This window comes from Podarcis bocagei, assembly GCF_964188305.1.
Source record: "Podarcis bocagei genome assembly, chromosome: 12".
Lineage (NCBI taxonomy): Eukaryota > Metazoa > Chordata > Lepidosauria > Squamata > Lacertidae > Podarcis > Podarcis bocagei.
The window spans coordinates 18,290,389-18,310,257 of NC_138137.1; the positions used below are offsets into that span (position 1 = coordinate 18,290,389).

Here is a 19,869-nt window from a genome sequence, read left to right on the forward strand (position 1 = left end):
CATCAGGTTTTTTGTAGATTAGGACGTCAAGGAAGGGAAGTTGGTTGTTGGCTTCTATTTCCATAGTGAATTGTATTTTGGGGTGTAGGCTGTTGAGATGTGTGAGGAAGCTATCTAGTTTTTTCTTCCCGTGTGGCCAAATTACAAAGGTGTCGTCAACATACCTGAGCCAAAGTTTGGGTTTGTGTTCTGACTTGTCTAAAGCATTGGTTTCAAAGTGTTCCATGTACAGATTTGCGATGACCGGTGAGAGGGGTGATCCCATAGGTGCTCCTTCTATCTGTTTGTATCTTTGTCCATTGTGGATGAAGTACGTGTTGGTTAGGCAGTGGTTGGTCAGGTCCAGGATGTATTCGGGGGGATTGTATTTGTTTTGAATGGCTGTCAAGGCTTCATTAATGGGCACTTGTGTGAAGAGAGATACAACATCGAAGCTCACAAGTAGGTCGTCGGGATGTAGGTTTTGCTTCTTTATTGTTTCTATGAACTGGAAGGAGTTTGTAACGTGTGAAGCGATAGATTCTGCATAGGGCTGAAGTTGCTTAGCGAGAAATTTAGCGAGATTTTGTAGAGGTGAGCCTATGGAGCTGACTATTGGTCTGAGTGGTGTTCCTTCTTTGTGTATCTTGGGGAGACCGTAGAGTTTGGGGCATCTGGATGATTTTTCTCTGGGGATGATTCTTAGCTGGATTTCTTCACTGATAGGAGAGGCTTTTATTTTGGATTTGGTGGTTTTTTCCAGATAGGTGGTGGGATCTGTTTTTATAGGTTGGTAGGTAGGGTCTTGGAGTAGATTTGATAGTTTTGCTTGGTAGTCCGATGTGTTCATCACAACAGTGGCATTACCTTTGTCTGCTGGGAGAATGATTATGTTGTTGTCTTTCCTCAGGTTGGTGAGTGCTTTCTGTTCTTCTTTGTGTAAATTGCTTCTGGGTGGTTTGCTGGAGCAGAGGATGTTGGTGACTTCAAGTCTGATTTTATTGGCTTCATCTGGGTTGATTTTGGTTAGGCTAGCTTCGACTCCGCATATGATGTTTTCCGTGGGGATGCGTCTCGGGGCGACTGCAAAGTTGAAACCTTTGGAGAGTACTTTGGTTTCAGTTGAGGTGAGGATCCTGTCTGATATGTTATGTACTGTTTGTTTCATGGGTTGTTGTGGAGGGTGGCTGGGCTTCTGGCGTTTCTCTAGTTTGTGGAGTTTGTTGGTGTGTGTGTCTGTCTTATGTGCGGACTCCGTTTCAGCTCTCCAAACGGCTAGTTGTTTGCATTTGTCCCAGAGTGCAGGGTGGATTTTGTTACAAAGTTTGAGGTGAAGAGTGAGCAGATCTTTGTTGGTTTGGTTTAGTAGGTATCTTTTCTTATGTAGTTCGTTTCTGATTAGGGATAGTTCAGTTCGTTTCAGGATCCTTTCGGTAGCTGGGGTTTTAGAGTGGAATTTAAGTTGGAAGCATGTGGGAATTAAGTTGTTGTCTCGGCAGTTGCGTAGGAACAAGAGATCACATAAGATGGTGGCTCTTCGGATTTCTAGTTTCTCGTAGGTTCTTGTCAGCTGGAAGGTTTCCTCCCCGTAGAGGTGAGATATTTGCTTTCGTAGATTTTCACGGGTACAGGAATGCAGGTTTTGGTGTCTTCGGGTGTCTTCCCGTGTAAGAGTTGGGGTGTCTAGGCGACGTTTCGACGAGGTCTCACTCGTCATCTTCAGGCTGGTGCTTTCGGCTTCTTGTTACTGGAACAGAGCAGGATCTCAGTGTTTGAGTTCCTATAAATACTGTTGAGGGGGTGTGGTGTATAGCCTCCAACGTTCTGGGCAGAGAGGAAGTTCCCAGTTTAGTGTGTCTTTTCTTCTTTTGTTCATTAATTACTTGAGGGATATCTTGAGTGATTTCTTGAGTGATATTCTGAGTACCACTTAGAATATCCTCTCTTTACCAACACATGAAAGAAACAGGACACGAAATTAATTTTTCAGATTCCAAATTGCTCTTTAACATGGAACACCACCACAAGAGAATAATCATGGAAGCCATCGAGATAGAGAAACACCCTCACAACATGAACAAGCGTGACGATACGTCCCGCCTGCCAGACATCTGGAAAATAGCCCTCCCCACAAAAACCGACACCAGAACCAGAGGCACACAGAACGCCATCTCCAATCAACCACACCAGACCCAAACCCAGACCCTCTCCACAGATAAATTACAGACACCATCCAGTAGCCAAACCATAGTGGCACCTCCGGATGCTGCACCCCCCTGCAATCCCTACACAGATCTGGCTGGCACAGGGCACAAAACCACAGCTCGCCCCTATACACGAAGCCAAGCCAGAGCACAACTAAGTGCAGTACAGCCATCTTCTCAGAAAAAACTCTTCACAAGCTCAAGAGGTCAAGACACGAAAGCTTTAGCAACTAATCCACACCTAATGACCCTCCTAAGTGGTACTCAGAATATCACTCAAGAAATCACTCAAGATATCCCTCAAGTAATTAATGAACAAAAGAAGAAAAGACACACTAAACTGGGAACTTCCTCTCTGCCCAGAACGTTGGAGGCTATACACCACACCCCCTCAACAGTATTTATAGGAACTCAAACACTGAGATCCTGCTCTGTTCCAGTAACAAGAAGCCGAAAGCACCAGCCTGAAGATGACGAGTGAGACCTCGTCGAAACGTCGCCTAGACACCCCAACTCTTACACGGGAAGACACCCGAAGACACCAAAACCTGCATTCCTGTACCCGTGAAAATCTACGAAAGCATATATATATATATATATATATATATATAATTTTTATTGGTTTTTTAAACATATCATTTTCAACAGTAATTAAACATACTTTTACATCTTATTCAAATTTTTGACTTCCATCAATCCTGTCTGAAAAATTTCCAATCTAATCTCTCAGTATGCATTTCTTATCTTCCCTATTACCTTTCAAACTCATAACCAATATATCTATATTTTTCTACTTTGTAACACTTAATATATTTCCCCTTACAAAACTTCTTGTAGTCCTACTAGCGTAATTTGTTGATTACAGTTGCTCTTCAAATAATTCATATACTTTTTCCAACCTTCTGTAAATCTCTGGTCCCGCAGGTTTCGAATCCTTCCTGTCATTTTGGCCAATTCTGCATAGTCCATTAATTTCACCTGCCAATCTTCTTTTGTCGGAATTTCTTCTTCTTTCCATTTCTGGGCTAACAATACTCTTGCCGCAAGGGCTAGGGCTTTCCTAAGTTTCTTCTCAAGAGGCAAGGCGCGGCCGCACAGGTGAGGCCGATTGGTAACTCACAGCACCTGGTGGCAAGAGCCGAGAAGGGATATAATGTCAGCATTTCCCTTTAGCACTTTGCCACAACAACACGCTTCCTGCCTTGGGCTTCTTGACTCCTTGCTTCCTGACCCTCGGACCCTTGGCTTCTTGACTCCTTGCTTCTTGATCCTCAGACCCTTGGCTTCGTGACTCCTTGCATCCTGACCCTCGGACCCTTGGCTTCCTGACTCCTGGCTTCTGGACTCTTGTTCCTGCTCCCACCCCGCCGTCTTGCCCCCAGTCCCGACGTCTTCTGCCAGGACTTTGACCGCCCGTAAACCAGACCGTGACACTCCAACTGATAGTTTGGGAAGTGGTTTACCCACAACATTAGACACAATCTGGTGGTGGTGTTTTTTAATGAATTACTGTTCTGATGTGTTTTTCTCCAGCCCAGCTTCGATCCAAATTGAGAAAAATAACAACCTGGTTGCATTTTACACCAGTAATGTGCTGTCATGAATGAGCCACCTCCCACGGAAGGGTTGCAGCCAGCTGAAGACAGCAGCAAGGAACAGAGAGGGTTAACTGCCATGCAGGATGAGCATCAGTTTGTGCCAACTCCACCGCCCCTTGGAATGCCGACAGATAAGGGAATGGCGGGGAGCCAGCTAGAACGCAGTCAAAGCTTGCCAGAAGCACAAACACACGGGGAAGAATTAAGAGACAGCCTCTCAGAGAATGGGGAAGAGTAGGGTGCTGACGCACTCAGTCTGAGGTCTCGACGAATGGGAGGGCTCCAAGATAGGAAGTAAAAAAGATGTGTGAAGCGAAAGTTCAGTTGCTTCTAGTCTCACCGGAAGCAGGCTTCAGAAGGGTCATCATGACTGATGATGGCGGGGGCTGTGTTAGAGCCGTCCAGAGTTGTCTGTTTGTTTTGGCAATAAATCATCCTTTTTAATTACACTCGCTGTGTTATCAAGCCAGGGACTGGACTCCTGACATGTGCACACAACCTTGGTTAGCAATTCTGCGTTGGGAAGCCACGCACATTCACAGATGATGTTGTGAACCCAGAAGTTTCGTGCACAAATAGGATCAATGACATTTTATTTTTATTTTTATTTTATTCTGGGTTGGTAAAGGCTTCAAAAGGAATAATGTGGGAATGCCATTAATCATGCCCTCATTTGGCCTTTAGCCTTGACTACTGCATTAAAAAATAATCAAAGGGCCAGTAATACCACAGATCACAACAAAGGGGGCAACATATGTACCCAGCACACAAACACTTTATTAAATTGTTTTTGCTTTCCTAAACTTCTGAAATGTCCCTGCAACAAACAAATAAAAAGAAGGGGAATAATATTAGTCCAAGCCAACCTCAGCCAAAATGACAACACAATGGAAAGAAACCAGTTTTTCCATACTATAGAATCACTTAAGATTACAAATTGGTCCTGTGCATGTTTACTTGGAAGTAAGGTCCAATGGATTGAATTAGACTTTATTTACATATAAATTCATTTAGAATTGTAGCTTTAGGAGACATTTCCAAGCTTGGTGTCATCTAACAAGGTTGAGCAGCTGGTTAGCTTCCCATTCACCTCTCTGTGTTTGGGAAAATTAGTGTGACCCACAACAATTACGCAGGCTTTCCCAGTATTGCTTTTTTATTTTTGTACCCACTTCAATTTCTGGTGCAATCCATTGTCTTCAACTTACATACAAGTCTTACTAAAATGAATGGTGTTGCTTCATGAATAATGCTCTTACCCCAAGCCAAGGCTTTCTATTAACATCCTTTTAACTCCCATAATTATTATTATACTCTGAGTTAAATACAGTTTAGTATTTTTTAAACAGACCCAGAGAAATCAATGGGATGGAATCTAAACTTAAGTCAACTTTAGCACAGACCCACTAAAATCAATGGGATTAAGTTGGAATACATGACTAATTTAAGCATGCCTATCTCTGAATCCAACCCTACGTATTCTGTATAGCTGTCCAAACCATGAAACTGTTCAAATAGGCGAAGCTAACTTTTTAAGTATACGAACCATACAAAAGTAATGACCTGCTCTTTGCAAGGAATGCTCTGCATCCTCGTTGCGTTTGTGCATGATCCTCCCTGAACCTGCAACTTTATATTATATAGGAGCATACACAGAATAGAAAAGGGTAATTATTTTAATAAACCAAATGAACTACACTGTTTGTTTGCAAGCTTTCAATTTATTTATTTTTTAAAAACCCCAAGCACAAATGTTAAGAGCAAAAACTAAAATAAATTGTGTTGTTAGATCTCCATAGTTGGTTCAATTAACATAATCTTCCTGAAAAATCACCTTTTTTTCAGAACAGCTAACACAAAATCCTAATTATTTTAATTCCCTTAATTGCTCCAAATAACTATGCCTAATGAAAGGCCCGTTTGCCCTTTGAATACTTGTAATTAAAAAAACAAACAAAACTAGAATTATGATAGCAAAAGTAGTCATCCTTTTGTGTGTCTATCAAGGCGGATACATGCTAATTACAAGGGAAGACGTCATTCACAACCTCTTCAGTTTGGTATAGTAATGTATGCACAACAATTATGTGCACACATAATGCAGTAAAGCACACTTTTTAAAGAAATGACATTGTGATGAAATGTGTATTACTTGATTTAAGGTATTTTCTTGACAATACAAGCATACAAATAAGGAATTTCCAAGAAAGTTATTTACAGTACAAAGGATTCAAGCTACTGCGTTTTCAATATACATGTGCGCCACCTTGTGGTGAAATACATATTTTAAAAGATCATCTTAAAATTTGATTGCAAGGAATCTGAGGGACGAAAGAACCTAACTTAAGGATAGGAAACTTGTGCCTCCTCCCCAAGTTCATACAAAAGGCCTGCTCCCCCCCCCAAAAAAAAAATTTTGGCTACACCCATGGCGAGGAGGATGTTCTTTCCTCAGATCGTTTCTCTTCCATATTTTCTCCCCTAAGAGGAGTTACATCTGATCTCAGATATCCATTGGGACAAAAACAGCTAAAGATAGTCTGCCTATCCAAATGTGTTGGTAGAAGCTGCACTGCCTTTCAGAACACTGTGTTCACCTCTGGTCACTCAATTTCTAAAAGGATAACTGGAGAAGGTACAGTTACAGATAGGTAGCCGTGTTGGTCTGCCATAGTCAAAATAAAAAAAATTCCTTCCAGTAGCACCTTAAAGACCAACTAAGTTAGTTCTTGGTATGAGCTTTCGTGTGCATGCACACTTCTTCAGATACACAGAATTTTTTTTATTTTGGAGAAGGTACAGAAAGTAGCAACTAAAGTGATTAGGGAAATAAAGCAGTGGTTTTACGATGACAGAAAGCATGACTAAGGGGATACATGATATACATTCATAAAATGTTGAAATAGGTAGAGAAATCATTCTCTCCCTAAATTTTAGCTTCCCAGCCCATCCAATAAAATTGCTCACTCGTTTCAATTAAAATAAGCAAAAGGAATCAACTTGTGCAAACCATAGCTAAGAAACAGTGATGGCTGCTAAATTAGATGGAAACTTAGTACAGGAACTCATTGATCTGTAAGTCTATTAGCTGTAATAGTAAATAATAATAATAATAATAATAATAATAATAATAATAATAATAATAATAATAATTGAGCCTCCATATTCAGGCATCATACTTTTAATAACCAGATACTGGGGGAAATTACTGGAGATAGCCATCTCCATGGTTACTCCGCTTGCAAGCTTCCAAACATCTGACTTACTCACTGTTTAAAACAGCATGTGCAACTAGATAGGCATTTGATCTAATCTAATAAAGCAATTCCTAGGGCTTAAAAAACCTCACTATAGCTCTTTCAAGATACCTCATTTGTGTATTCCAGCTTAACCATTTCAAACTCTAATCCATTATCCAATTAAGATGACATACAGATCTAAGCTGATTATGCAGTATATGTTTAAATCCTAGTTCTTAGGTTTTAACTGAACTGTATTTCAGGCTGTAAATGATTTTGGAATCAGAATGAAACTTCCCTTTTAAAATAAAAAGCTTTTCAAATATTCCATTAGTAGAATTATCCTATTTTGTATTGATTATTCTATTCACATTGGGGTATTTTTCCTCTACAAAACTTATTTCTCACTTTGTGCATGTGTGTGTGTGTGTGTTTATAACATATCAAAAAGATGAAACAAATATCTAGAAGCAGATATCTTTTAAAATGTCATTTCAGCTTAAACAGGGTACTGCTATTTTTACAGGCAGATACAATCTGCTTACGTGACTAAACACTTCCAGAAATTGACTTAACTATTCCAGAAGTACTTTCAAAGATTGCATTTTAAGGGAAATCCATGTTAAATGAGCTAATGGTGCAAGGGAGCGTCAATTACGAGGCATCATTTATTATTTAACTGAAGTAAATTTGAGGTACAGGGACGTGGGTGGCGCTGTGGTCTAAACCACAGAGCCTAGGGCTTGCCGATTGGAAGGTCGGTCGGTCAAATCCCCGCAATGGGGTGATCTCCCGTTGTTCGGTCTCAGCTCCTGCCAACTTAGCAGTTCAAAAGCATGTCAAAGTGCAAGTAGATAAATAGGTACCACTCCGGCAGGAAGGTAAACGGCGTTTCCGTGCACTGCTCTGGTTTCGCCAGAAGCAGCTTAGTCATACTGGCCACATGACCCAGAAAAACTGTCTGCGGACAAACGTCGGCTCCCTCGGCCAGTAAAGCGAGATGAGCGCCACAACCCCAAAGTCGTTTGCGACTGGACTTAACTGTCAGGGGTCCTTTACCTTTTTAAAATTTGAGGTACCAATGCCACTGAAGTTTGCTAGGTTCAGCCTGGGAATTAACTTTGGGGGCTTGGCAATGCTTACTTCAAACACGAGATGAGCATCAGAAGCCCACCACAAATTCTTTCACAGTTCGAATTACGATCTTTAGTTAATCCTGCTCTGAAGGGTTACACCCATGGAAGCTACTGCTGGAGTGCAACGGTCCCTAGTAGTAGTTGCTCTCAATACTAGTTTCTTTGGTGTGCAGTCTCAGAAACGAACTCCCTGCATATACCAGCAGCCTCCCTCCCTTCTACCTTGGCTGCTTTCTGAGACTGCAACCAGAAAAGTGCTGCTGGCACGAAGGGTTTATTATCTGAGCCTCATATTTGCTTAGAAACAGATTTAAGTACTTTTTAATCAGTGGAAAATTCAAAATGCATGTATTAACACCTAACAGCTATACATCTATAGCACATGGATTCCAATCCAGAATTGATACATAGATCCCAACCCAGAAATTTCAAAGGCAACGTTATTTAAACTTGCCTTTACAAAGTGCAAATTATCTGGATTTATAAACAGGACAGAAATTCACCAAAAGTAATTGACTTGGCAGCCGTCACTGAGAATCTTTTGGGCAGGTTCCATCAGGAGAAAAGAGCAAGTGATTTTTGAAAGGCAATTTCTAGATCATAATATTAAATATTCAAACTTTTATTTGGAACTTCGGAATAACTCAGGAGCTTATAATTAAAATGCATAGGATATACCAGCCAAACTTCAAACTAAAGCACAGATAAACTCTAAAATGCTATATGGGCCCCCGAATGGCAGCATCTCTCAGATGGATATTTTACATGCTCATTCAAGTGTTATGCAGTACAACTGACTTACCAGCACTGACAAAAATAAAAAGATACCTGTATTTTCCTGGAGCTGTGCCAATGAAGGCAGCAAACCCAAAAGCAGGAGCTGTGGCACTGAAAACAAGTATTCAGATGATGTCAGAACCAGAAGCTGGAGTGGACTTAAAACATGGTACGTTAAGCCTTTAGTTAATATTTTTACTAGATCTAGTTAAGACAATTTTATTAAACTAAGCTTTCCTTAATGGATTGCACAGGATAACAATTTATAAATATCTCTGAAAATTATTAATTGGTAATGTTTCTAGGTTTCACATTTTATCTCTGCCACCTTTATTTTTAAGACTAATCTACTTTATGCATATGCAATTATTCTGGGCAGTAATTAAAAGATATTAATGTCTACTTGCTGTTGTTTTCACTATAGTGTGCTTTATTATTATTTTGTGGTGTTTTCATATCTGTGAAGATAGTAAATCACTTGGGGATAAAGGAAAATATCAGGAACAGGCTAATTTCAGAAGCCGACAAAGGAATTCACAATGTCAAGAAGCCTTTGGTTCAAGTGCAATTTGTGGTAATTATATCTGAGTTAATCTTAATAGCAGGCTTGTCTGCTTATGAAGTACAGCCACTTCTTGATCAACAGAGCATCATCCTGTGTTTAGAAGCTGTTTGAATCATCTATGAACCTTACAACTAGTATCTGTAACCACCCTCATTTTTGCCATCAAAATGTAGCACTATTGCTTGGATACATTTGAGGAGCCATACAGATGTTCCAATAACTGTATGGCCTAAAACAGGCTTCCTCAACCTCGGCCCTCCAGATGTTTTTGGCCTACAACTCCCATGATCCCTACCTAGCAGGACCAGTGGTCAGGGATGATGGGAATTGTAGTCTCAAAACATCTGGAGGGCCGAGGTTGAAGAAGCCTGGCCTAAAAACTATAAAATAATAAGCTGTTACCTGTGCTATTAATTCTGGAGCAATGTATTTCAGAATTCTGCAGCAGAAGTATAATTGTTTATGATCACCCATTCAGCTAGAGTATTCCTTCAACGGAAGAAGCTTCCCCCCACACCATACCTAGCTGGCACTTAAGTCATCTGTTTATTACATGTTGAGACAGAGAATCACAACCATTTCCCTATAATACATAATCAAAACGCTCTCACAAAGAGGAATGTCCTGAAAATAGGACACAGAGAGAGGTACACAGCAGAGATTAAATGTGCCAATTAATATACCGGTATATACCGTATATTAATTACTGTATTCATATGTGGCTTTTGAAGTAGCTGCCTAAAGAAAGCCAGGAAACTTTTAAAAGAAGTGATAGCAAGCATTTTAGCATTGGGGCATTTTAAGCGACAAAGCTTTTCAAACACCTGTAGCGCTATGGCAGTACAACTTGCATCTGCTGAAATTCCCTCTTCTACATAATTCTTAATGTGAACCTACATTTCCAGAGGTTGGGCATTCCTGTCCTAAAGGATGGCTTATGGATACACAAATTTGTGAAACCAATAGATCATTAGCCTTGTGCATGTTCCAAGAAAGGTTGAATAAAGACTGTAAGCTGGTGCAGCTGAAGCTAAGCCACATTTACTTCCTGCAAATAGAGCTATAAGATTATGGCCTTGAGTGGAGACAGTATGACAACAGCCAAATAAAGACTGACTGTGTATATCTGCTTTCAGGCTTTTCCGTCTCTCAGATAATGACATGGAAAAGGCCTGAGAACAGTCATCAGTCATTTCTTTAGTCAACAGTGACTGTCCTTGAATTTGGTAAGGGAAGAAGAAAGGAGTAGATTTGCAATGTCACATAAAAAGAAAACAGGCCAAGTAGAGAATGAAAGGAAGAATAAAGAAAAAAATATGATGGAGTTTCAAAGATCAATCAGAGGACAGAAGAGCATTTATTGATAGGCAGGCATTTGAAGTAGAAATGGCAGAAATAAGAGGAGATTTAAGGGTGTTTTATCAAACTACTAAATGATTGGCAGGAGATTTAGCTACAGAAGAGTTCATACAATAAATAGGAAGAAACTTTACCCGCACTAAAAGGAGCAAAAGAAAAGATTTGAGCAGCATTTTTATGTTGTACCAAAACTAACACTTAACTTTGATAACATAAAAAAGTGAATGGATCTTGACATTTGCTGTTTGAAAACCACTGCTGACAGCTGAATATTAAGGAGGTAAAAGAACATCACACCACAACCGCTCAACAGAAGTGAGTGGTGAAATCAACTTAACTTAACTGCTTTTCCAGCTGCACTGGCTCCCAGTGGAGTACAGGGTCAGATTTAAGGTGCTGGTTTTGACCTTTAAAGCCCTTCACGGCCCAGGACCCTTGTACCTATGGGACTGCCTCTCCTGGTATATCCCACGGAGAGCCTCAAGGTCCATAAAGAGCAACACCCCAGTGGTCCCGGGCCCTAAGGAAGTTAGATTAGTTCCAACCAGAGCCAGGGCCTGGTGGAACGCTCTGCCTCATGAGACCAGGGCCCTGCAGGATCTGATTTCTTTCCGCAGGGCCTGTAAGACAGAGTTGTTCCGCCTGGCCTTTGGCTTGGAGCCAATTTGATTCCCTTCCCCCTTTCTTTTTTCTTTTTCCTTTCTCCTCTTGTGATGAGGCTGCATTTTAATATTTTAATGTTTCAGTATTTTAATGTTGTATTTTAATCTTGTTTTTAAGTTGTATTCATTCAACTTGTTTTTATTATTGCTTGTTAGCCACCCTGAGCCCAGCCTTGGCCGGGGAGGGCGGGGTATAAATAAAAATTATTATTATTAAAACCATTACAGTTTTTTCATCAGATTGAATGGGAAAGTGGTTACAATCAAAACTTCCCAACCGTGATGCAGCTAACCACATAAATTGACTTGGGACTACAAAAATATATTGAAATATATTCTTCAAAACCCTCTCCAGCCACAGATGTGGACTTACAGCAGGTGATGTGGAAACATATCCAACTGTTCTAACATGTACAACAATGTGCAAATAGAAAACAAACTGTATACACAGCCTCTGACCCAGAAGCTAACAAAGAAGCCTTTGACTAGTAAAAAGGAAATCTGTAAACGCTAGCATGTGTATGGAAAATTCATCTGTTGGTAGACAGCTAATTTGATCAAAACAGTAAAGGTATGTTGACAGTTTAATTCATGCTGCATTTTATAGATGTTTAGACTGCTTTTTAGGCAAGATTGTTTCTCAAAATGGTTTACAACCATATACAAATACAGTACATGTCCATAAAACCCATCAGCAACATTCTTTTAAACAGTTTAATGTATCCAAGTCCATCCCAAAAGCATTTAGACCAGCATACCAAAACAAAAAGTCACACACCTCACTCTGAAGAACAGCATCCATTATCTTAGGTTAAAATGCTTTTACAGTGGGACCCCGCAAGACGAATGCCTCGCAAGACGGAAAACTCGCTAGACGAAAGAGTTTTCCGTTTTGGAGGTGCTTCACAAAACGAATTTCCTATGGGCTTGCTTCGCAAGACGACAATGTCTTGCGAGTTCCTGCTGGTTTTTTTCCCTTCCCCCCCCCTTTTTTCTAAGCCGCTAAGCCGCTTATCAGCTGATCCGATCAGCACATAAGCCGCTAAAAGCCACTAATAGCGCTAATCCGCTAATCCTTCAATGGGCTTGCTTCGCAAGACGAAAAAACCGCTAGACGAAGAGAATCACAGAACGGATTCTTTTCGTCTTGTGAGGCACCACTGTATATAGTTATACTACTGTTGTTGTTAAACACATTATATTCTACAGTAAATGATAATATGTTATTAGACTCTTGTATTTTGCAGGGAGGGGTTGAGTTGTGGGTTTTTGCTGTGTTGACATTGCAAATACTTAAACACTGTAACCAACTATGTATTTATTATTATGAAGCAGTTATAGAACTCTTTTTTTGTATTTTGTGGACATTATTTTAAGTAGCTAAATCATGCTAACATGATACCATGCAGTAAACCACCCTGTGGCCTTTTGGCAAATGGTGGTATATAAATTTCTTACATAAAATGAAATAAATCTGCGTCTTTAAGCTAATTTAAAGTCAACAACAGATGAGGATTGCCTAATCTCTGTTGGAATAAAGTTATGTAATTGGAACATCTATCTGCTGTTGGCCTAGATGAGCAAAGCATGTTCTGAATTCCAAAAGTTAAATCTTGTGCATTAAAGGTAGTGAATGAACTGTAATTCTCCAGTTTTAGAATTTATCTAGACAAACTGCAAGCTAAGGCTGGTTGCTCTCCTCCAACTTCATTCTCCTTGCCACAGTATGAGCTTGAAATAAATGTTTGTCTGGGGTTACAAGAGTACCACATTACTGTGACTCTCTGTCTGTTACTATTTCATTACTATTATTTTTAAAATCCAGTTTAGGACCAGATTTAAGGCTCTCACATGTTGGCTTCACAAAGCCAGGCAACTGGAAGCTAAGGCTGATATACCACATATTGGATGCACACCATAATGATGTAATGCAATATCACAAATTGTGCTTTTCCTTGGTCTTTTAGGACAAATCCAGATGGTGAGGATGAAGTTCTAGAGTCAGCAAAAATGCCCCACGTCTTAGTCCTGTATTGCCTTATGAAGTATCAGAGCCTTACTACAATGCTAGAGCAATCTTGTTACAGGGAATCATCTCAGGTTTCCGAATACGTCTCAGATTTCTAAAGGTTGACAAACACTTGCCAAACCATTGCTCCCCTGTCATATTTCATAACCAAATAAATAGGCATTGCTCACAGCATCCAGTATGTAGCTTCTGTATACAGTGGTACCTCGGGTTAAGTACTTAATTCGTTCCGGAGGTCTGTTCTTAACCTGAAACTGTTCTTAACCTGAAGCACCACTTTAGCTAATGGGGCCTCCTGCTGCTGCCACGCCGTCGGAGCACGATTTCTGTTCTCATCCTGAAGCAAAGTTCTTAACCCAAGGTACTATTTCTGGGTTAGCGGAGTCTGTAACCTGAAGCATATGTAACCTGAAGTGTATGTAACCTGAAGCGTATGTAACCCGAGGTACCACTGTATACTGTTGTAATCCTGGCAAAAATTCTGCTTCAAAAATCAATCTGTGCATATCCTATCTTCCTTTTTTTGCCCACAGTTGCTGCTACAGCCCTCAATGATGGGGCATGAAAATCTTAATAACTTTTTTAACGCTGCTCAGAACCTTATCAAACAGTGAAAGATTGCCTTCCTCAGCACTGAATAAAGCGCATCTGTAGTTTTCGTGAAAGTTGCTGCACCTGTTGCAATTTTCTTTAGATCAATTTAGAATTTGGTACATTTACAGACCCCATCAGGTCCGGCAGGCTTCACATTATTAGCTCAATATATGCCATTTACATAGATTTTTTAAGGCTTCTAATAGCAGAACCTTTTCCATGCAGAAGTGTATGGAATTTTCAAAATAAATCCACAGCCACTAACCAGAACTGTGATTCTTGCAAGTTTGAATCTTTGTATTATTTAACAAATGGGTGAAGTCATTTCTGACAGTACCAACCATCCTTTGGAGAAATGGAGAAACCAAATTCATTTCTCCAGCTACTCCAAAGAGAGGATCGGTGGAATTTTGGCCTAATAATTCATCAGCTGTCAGGGTACAAATGCATAGAATAAAGCAAGCAATAAATAAATAAAAACCAGTTCTTTCAAAAATTACCTTGCTGGCCATTCAAGTGATAGGTGTAAGCTGCCGTACATTGGAATCTATAAGTCAGAGGTAATGGGTGTGCTGTATAACTCTAAAGAATTTGTTGACAAATCTAAATTTTCAATCCCAACATTCTGCTTCTATGAGGTGTTTTTTTGTTTTTTAGTTATGAGGGAAGTTCATATCTAGCAGATATGTATTATGCAGTTTTAAAGTTATGATCAATAAGGGAAAAAAATACAGTTTTAAAAACTCCTACCTTAAATGAGCTAGGATAAATGCTAATATATTTTATAGCAGCCCAGCTCCTAGAATGGGGGTTTCCCAGGAATTCTACATGATGACTTTCAACATCTCCATCCGAGTCGTATGTTACATACTGTCCATTTGTAGGATCAGGACAAAGAATGGCAGGCCATCTTAAAATAAAATGTTTTCAAAAAATCAGTTCAGGGAAAGAAAAAGCATATAATACACATGCTCCCAAATTATTTTTAGTCAGAAACATCAATAACTGGCAACGTTACACACCCACCCACCCACCCACACCCACACCCCCCCCATCAGCACAGGGATCTTTAATAACTTGTCTTTCAAAATAAAGGCACATTGCAGAGCAATCCTATGTATTGGATGGGGATCTGCAGTACAGCATTCACAAACCCACAGCCTGCTAGTTTGGCATGGCCAGGCAGGAGCTGTGTGTACATGGATGTTCTCATCCTGTTGTAAAAAAATAAAATGAAATCCTAAAATAACCATGCCAGCTCGACTGTCATAGTTAAAGGCTCACTTTGGGGGCATGTTGAGAGAATGAGGAATACTTTAGTCGTCTAGGTCCAAGCCCATGCCTGACAAGCTGTTGGAATACCTCATTTTGGAGCCCACCACTAGTGGGAACAATGCTAGTGGTACATTTACACTCATTGAACTTTTCACAGGTACATTGGGGAGGAACCTCCAGGGCTGACCTGCTGGCACAACACCCTTTCTGCTGGTGGAGCAGCATTTCTGCCACATCCTATGACTCTTTAGCCAGCCTTGTGGGGAATATAGGATTGCTCCCCTACTTCCTTTCCTTGTTCTTGTCACAAGTTTGGAGGTAACATTTGCTTGTGCTTATCATGAACAATCTTTTTTTAAAACAAACAAACAAACAAACAAACTTGTTTTCCACTTTCTCCTATTTTTTTCTGAAGCATACTGTTTTGGTATACTTTTTAACTAGGCCTCCTGAGACAATATCAGAACAGAATAACTGAAGTAGAATGGAAAATTGTTTTGTCCCCCATTCTTCAAGGCTAGAATTGTTTTTATGTCTTCTCAGACTACTGCATTCAAAATATATAGCGAATCTGTGTTACCTGCAATTAAATGTTAACTTTTTAAAACCTTACCTTGGCCACCGGTACATTTTCACCAAAACTAAGCTTCCTAGAGGAAGCTTTGAATACACATATTTTAATCCATGTTTTTGAAACTGAGACTCCCCCGGAAAATGTTCTTCAGAAACAGAACAGTTGTTAAACCAAGGATCAGGATTCATATAACAATACCATGGTTCATTAGGAGCAATATGTGTTGCATCATCATGTGATAAGAGTCTCCATTTTAAACAGCTGCTGTTCTCACACTGCACCCATACTTTATCTAAATAAAAATTATGCTCTGTTACAGAATCCATATAATATAGGATCTTCACTCTTACAGGTCACAGCTTGATGAATACTTGTGTCCTCTGAAATATAAAGAAAAGAACAGGATCAAATTAACACAAATCCAAAACCCCCAAAACAAATAGCTACTATTAAACTCCATTAATCGTAAAGCCCTAGCTAAGCTCTCAAAAGCAAGTGATAGTTAGCTGCAGCATGATGGAAACAGCAGAAAATTAGGACGTATTGCCCTATTTCCAAGGTAAACTAGAACATCTACTAGTCAAAACATTTATGAAGAAAAGTTATGCAAAAGGGGTAAGGAAGGGGTAAACTTTAAGAGAACAAGGTAGATACCAAAATTAAATGCTTCATCACTATACCATTCCTAGAAATGAAGACTGTGAATAATAAATGACTGCACCGACACCTTCCTTCCCTTAGCACTAGGATGAAAAGCCTGCAACCCTCCACAGGCTGTTGGTTGTTATAACAACCAGTTACTTACTGTTTCTGTGAAAAGTCATTTTGCATATAAGCTCTAACTCATTTGTCTAGTATTTGCATTATATTGCCATTTAACCCCAACCTTTATGTTTTCCCTTCCTTTACAATCATGTTTTATATGCATATGGTAAGTTGGGAGCATGCTCCATGCATTTGATGAAGTGGGCTCTACAGCTTATGCCATAATAAAACTTGTTTGCCTTTAAGGTGTCACTAGACTCCAGGCAAACCTTCTCCAACCTATGGCAGATGTTTTGGACTACAACCCCCATCGTCCCTTACCATTGGCCACACTGGCTGGGGCTCATGGGAGTTGAACTCCAGATATTGAACTCAAATATCTGGAGAGTCACCGTGGGTCCTCACTCTCGCCCTAGCAAACGGTGATCAGCAGTGATTGATCTTCATCACATACTGATGGCTGTGTGGCTAGAAACCATTGCTCACTAAAAACCATGGCTATTGTAGGCCGAAAGGATGGTAGAAACAGGGCCATAATATGAGGTTCTACCCAGATAAAGTGGAATCCTTGGTTAGGAGAAAGCTAGAGACTAGAGATAGTAGTAAAGCAGATGATGTCCCAGCTGAGACAAAATGAGTACAAATGGCTGGTGATGAAGCAGATGACGACCCACACAGCTCAGTGAAGAGACTGGGAGTCTCAAAAACTGGTGGGCAAGAGGTGTGTCGCTTTCATATTTTGTCTACCATTTCAATACCACAAAAGATGGGAATGAACATTCTATGCAAAAATAAATAAATATTCTGTTTTAGGAGTGTATTTAGGTTGTCATGCTGCAAGCTGCAAATTCAAGCCGTACTTTTCAACTCACTGGTCATATTAAAATACCGCACTAAGCCTTGGTTTAGCACACCTTTTTGGCCTGGTGGACCAGATTGTCATCTGTCTCCACCCCTGTGGGTCAGCTTTGACATGTGGGCAGTCAACCCACTTGTCAGTCATCTGATTTCATAATGACATCTGGCAACTGGCAGGTAAGTTGTCCCAACCAGCCGGCTGCCAGGTGCTTGGGAACTGCAGCACAAGGAGCCTTGCCAGCCTTATGCTCAGAAAACATATCAAGCTTAGGGCTTGGGAAATGGTTTTCCGCAGCGACCACCTGCCTGATTGACTTCCTTGTGTGGAACTTGGTTGCACAGATGATCCAGCCAAGATCTCTTGCTGCATTTTGACAAGTATAGCATAACATGAATAAGCTGCAAGCCTTGGGCTCAATTGCTCCCCTTCCTCCCCACATGACCAAGCTGACATGTTTGGAAGTTTTTATGATGCCTGGGACTGATTCCAAAAGACATGGAAGGCATCAGCTTGTTGAAGACTGGTTTAAAACAAGCCAGGTGACTTCAGGTGTTTCTAGATGGGTTTTTATTCTGGGAACTCGGGTGATTTAGGGTGCTTCCAGATGGGCTGGTGCTGCTCACGCATGTAAGGTTTTTTTTTACAACTTCCATGTATCCTCAGCATCAAAATAAAAGCCAGTATTATTATTTTTTCATAGTATGCCAGTGGCCTGTTTGTGGCATCTGAATGATTCATTTGCAGTAACTTGGACCAGATTACCTGAGAGAACACCTTCTTTAATATAGACCTGCCACCGTTCACCAATATCTTCAGCCGACAACTTTCTGATTGTGCCCCAAACTATGGAAACCAGGAGAGCCTTTTCTGTGGTGGCAGCTACCTTGTGAAATACTCTCCTAGCCAAGGTAAAGTTAGAAGAAGAGTTTGGATTTGATATCCTGCTTTATCACTACCCTGAGGAATCTCAAAGCGGCTAACAATCTCCTTTCCTTTCCACCCCCACAACCAACACTCTGTGAGGTGAGTGGGGCTGAGAGACTTCAGAGAAGTGTGACTAGCCCAAGGTCACCCAGCAGCTGCATGTGGAGGAGCGAAGACACGAACCCGGTTCACCAGATTACGAGTCCACTGCTCTTAACCACTATACCACACTAGCTCCAATAACTACATAGAGTTTCCAGCCCATGCTTAAAACACACTAGTTTGCCTTTTTTTTTTTTTTTGACCAGAACAATCAAAAGACCAAAATATTAACAAGGAATGGAGGAAATTTATAATTTACCTTAAAAACCATTGTAAACAGCTAAAATTGTTAGTAGGGTTGGAATAACACTTGTAGTTTGACGGTGAATTTTGGACATAACGGAGATGTAAAAGATTTGGATTATATTATAAAATACGCAGGAGGAAATGATTTACAATACGACCCACAAAGGGGAGGAGGGAAGTCCAGGAGATACTTTGGAATCTTGTTTTTATGTTATATGTTGGATATGTGGATAGTAAAACTTTAATCTGACAAACCAAATAAATAAATATATATAAAACACTAGTTTGCCCAAGCATTTTCCCGGGCATTGACCTGCGGCTGCTATGGGTGTTGGTGTTCATTACATTTATACGCTGCCTTTTCTCCCAAGGGGTTAAGGTTCTCCTCCTCTCCATTTCAATCCTCACAACAACCCTGAGAGGCAGGCTAGTCTGAGAAATGGTGATTGGCCCAAGGTCACCTAGCGAGCTTTATGGCTGAGGGGAGACTTGCACCATAGTCTCCCAAGCGCTATGCCTGTTGTTGTTGTTGTTGTTATAATTATTATTATTTTAAATGTTGTCTTGCTGCAAATATTTTACGGCTTATGGAATCCTCTCGACTACAAAGCATTATAAAGAAGTGCTTTAAAAATAAAACCAAGCACCCAAGCCCTTTGTCTGGGAGCATCCTGGCACTACAGACCTATGCATGCCTACTCGCGAGTAAGCCACGCGCATTCCAGTGAGTCCACTCAGGGAGGACGCGGCCGTGGCATTAAGAGACGAGAAACAGCCCCCCCCCTCACGACACGACCTCCCCAGAGACGAAGCCCTGACAGAAACTCGGCACTACAAATCCCGCCATGCTCCGCGCGCCTGCGCTGCACGCTGGGAACAGCGCCCTTCGCCCTCCGTTTAACCCTTGCGCAAAAGTTAAAGGGGAACGGAGCCGCGTGGGACTACAAATCCCGGCGTGCCTCGCTTCTTTGCTCGGGCCGTC

The 19,869-nt window shown here is 40.7% G+C and overlaps 1 protein-coding gene across 3 annotated transcripts in view; it reads right to left on the reverse strand.

The window, feature by feature from the left end:
- Positions 1-19,869, reverse strand: part of ZCWPW2 (zinc finger CW-type and PWWP domain containing 2) — a 45,402-nt gene that overhangs the window by 22,336 nt on the left and 3,197 nt on the right. Inside the window, exons 1-4 of one of the 3 annotated variants that reach the window (XM_081164869.1) lie at positions 19,573-19,842; positions 18,378-18,514; positions 16,031-16,371; positions 14,893-15,052 (exon numbers count right to left, since the gene is read on the reverse strand). In XM_081164869.1, coding sequence (XP_081020995.1) covers positions 14,893-15,052; positions 16,031-16,317 — 447 coding nt within the window. In that variant the 5' untranslated portion in view covers positions 16,318-16,371; positions 18,378-18,514; positions 19,573-19,842. Of the gene's footprint in view, positions 1-14,892; positions 15,053-16,030; positions 16,372-18,377; positions 18,515-19,572; positions 19,843-19,869 lie in introns of those variants that run through there. The other 2 variants (XM_081164868.1, XM_081164870.1) reach the window with 2 other exon arrangements.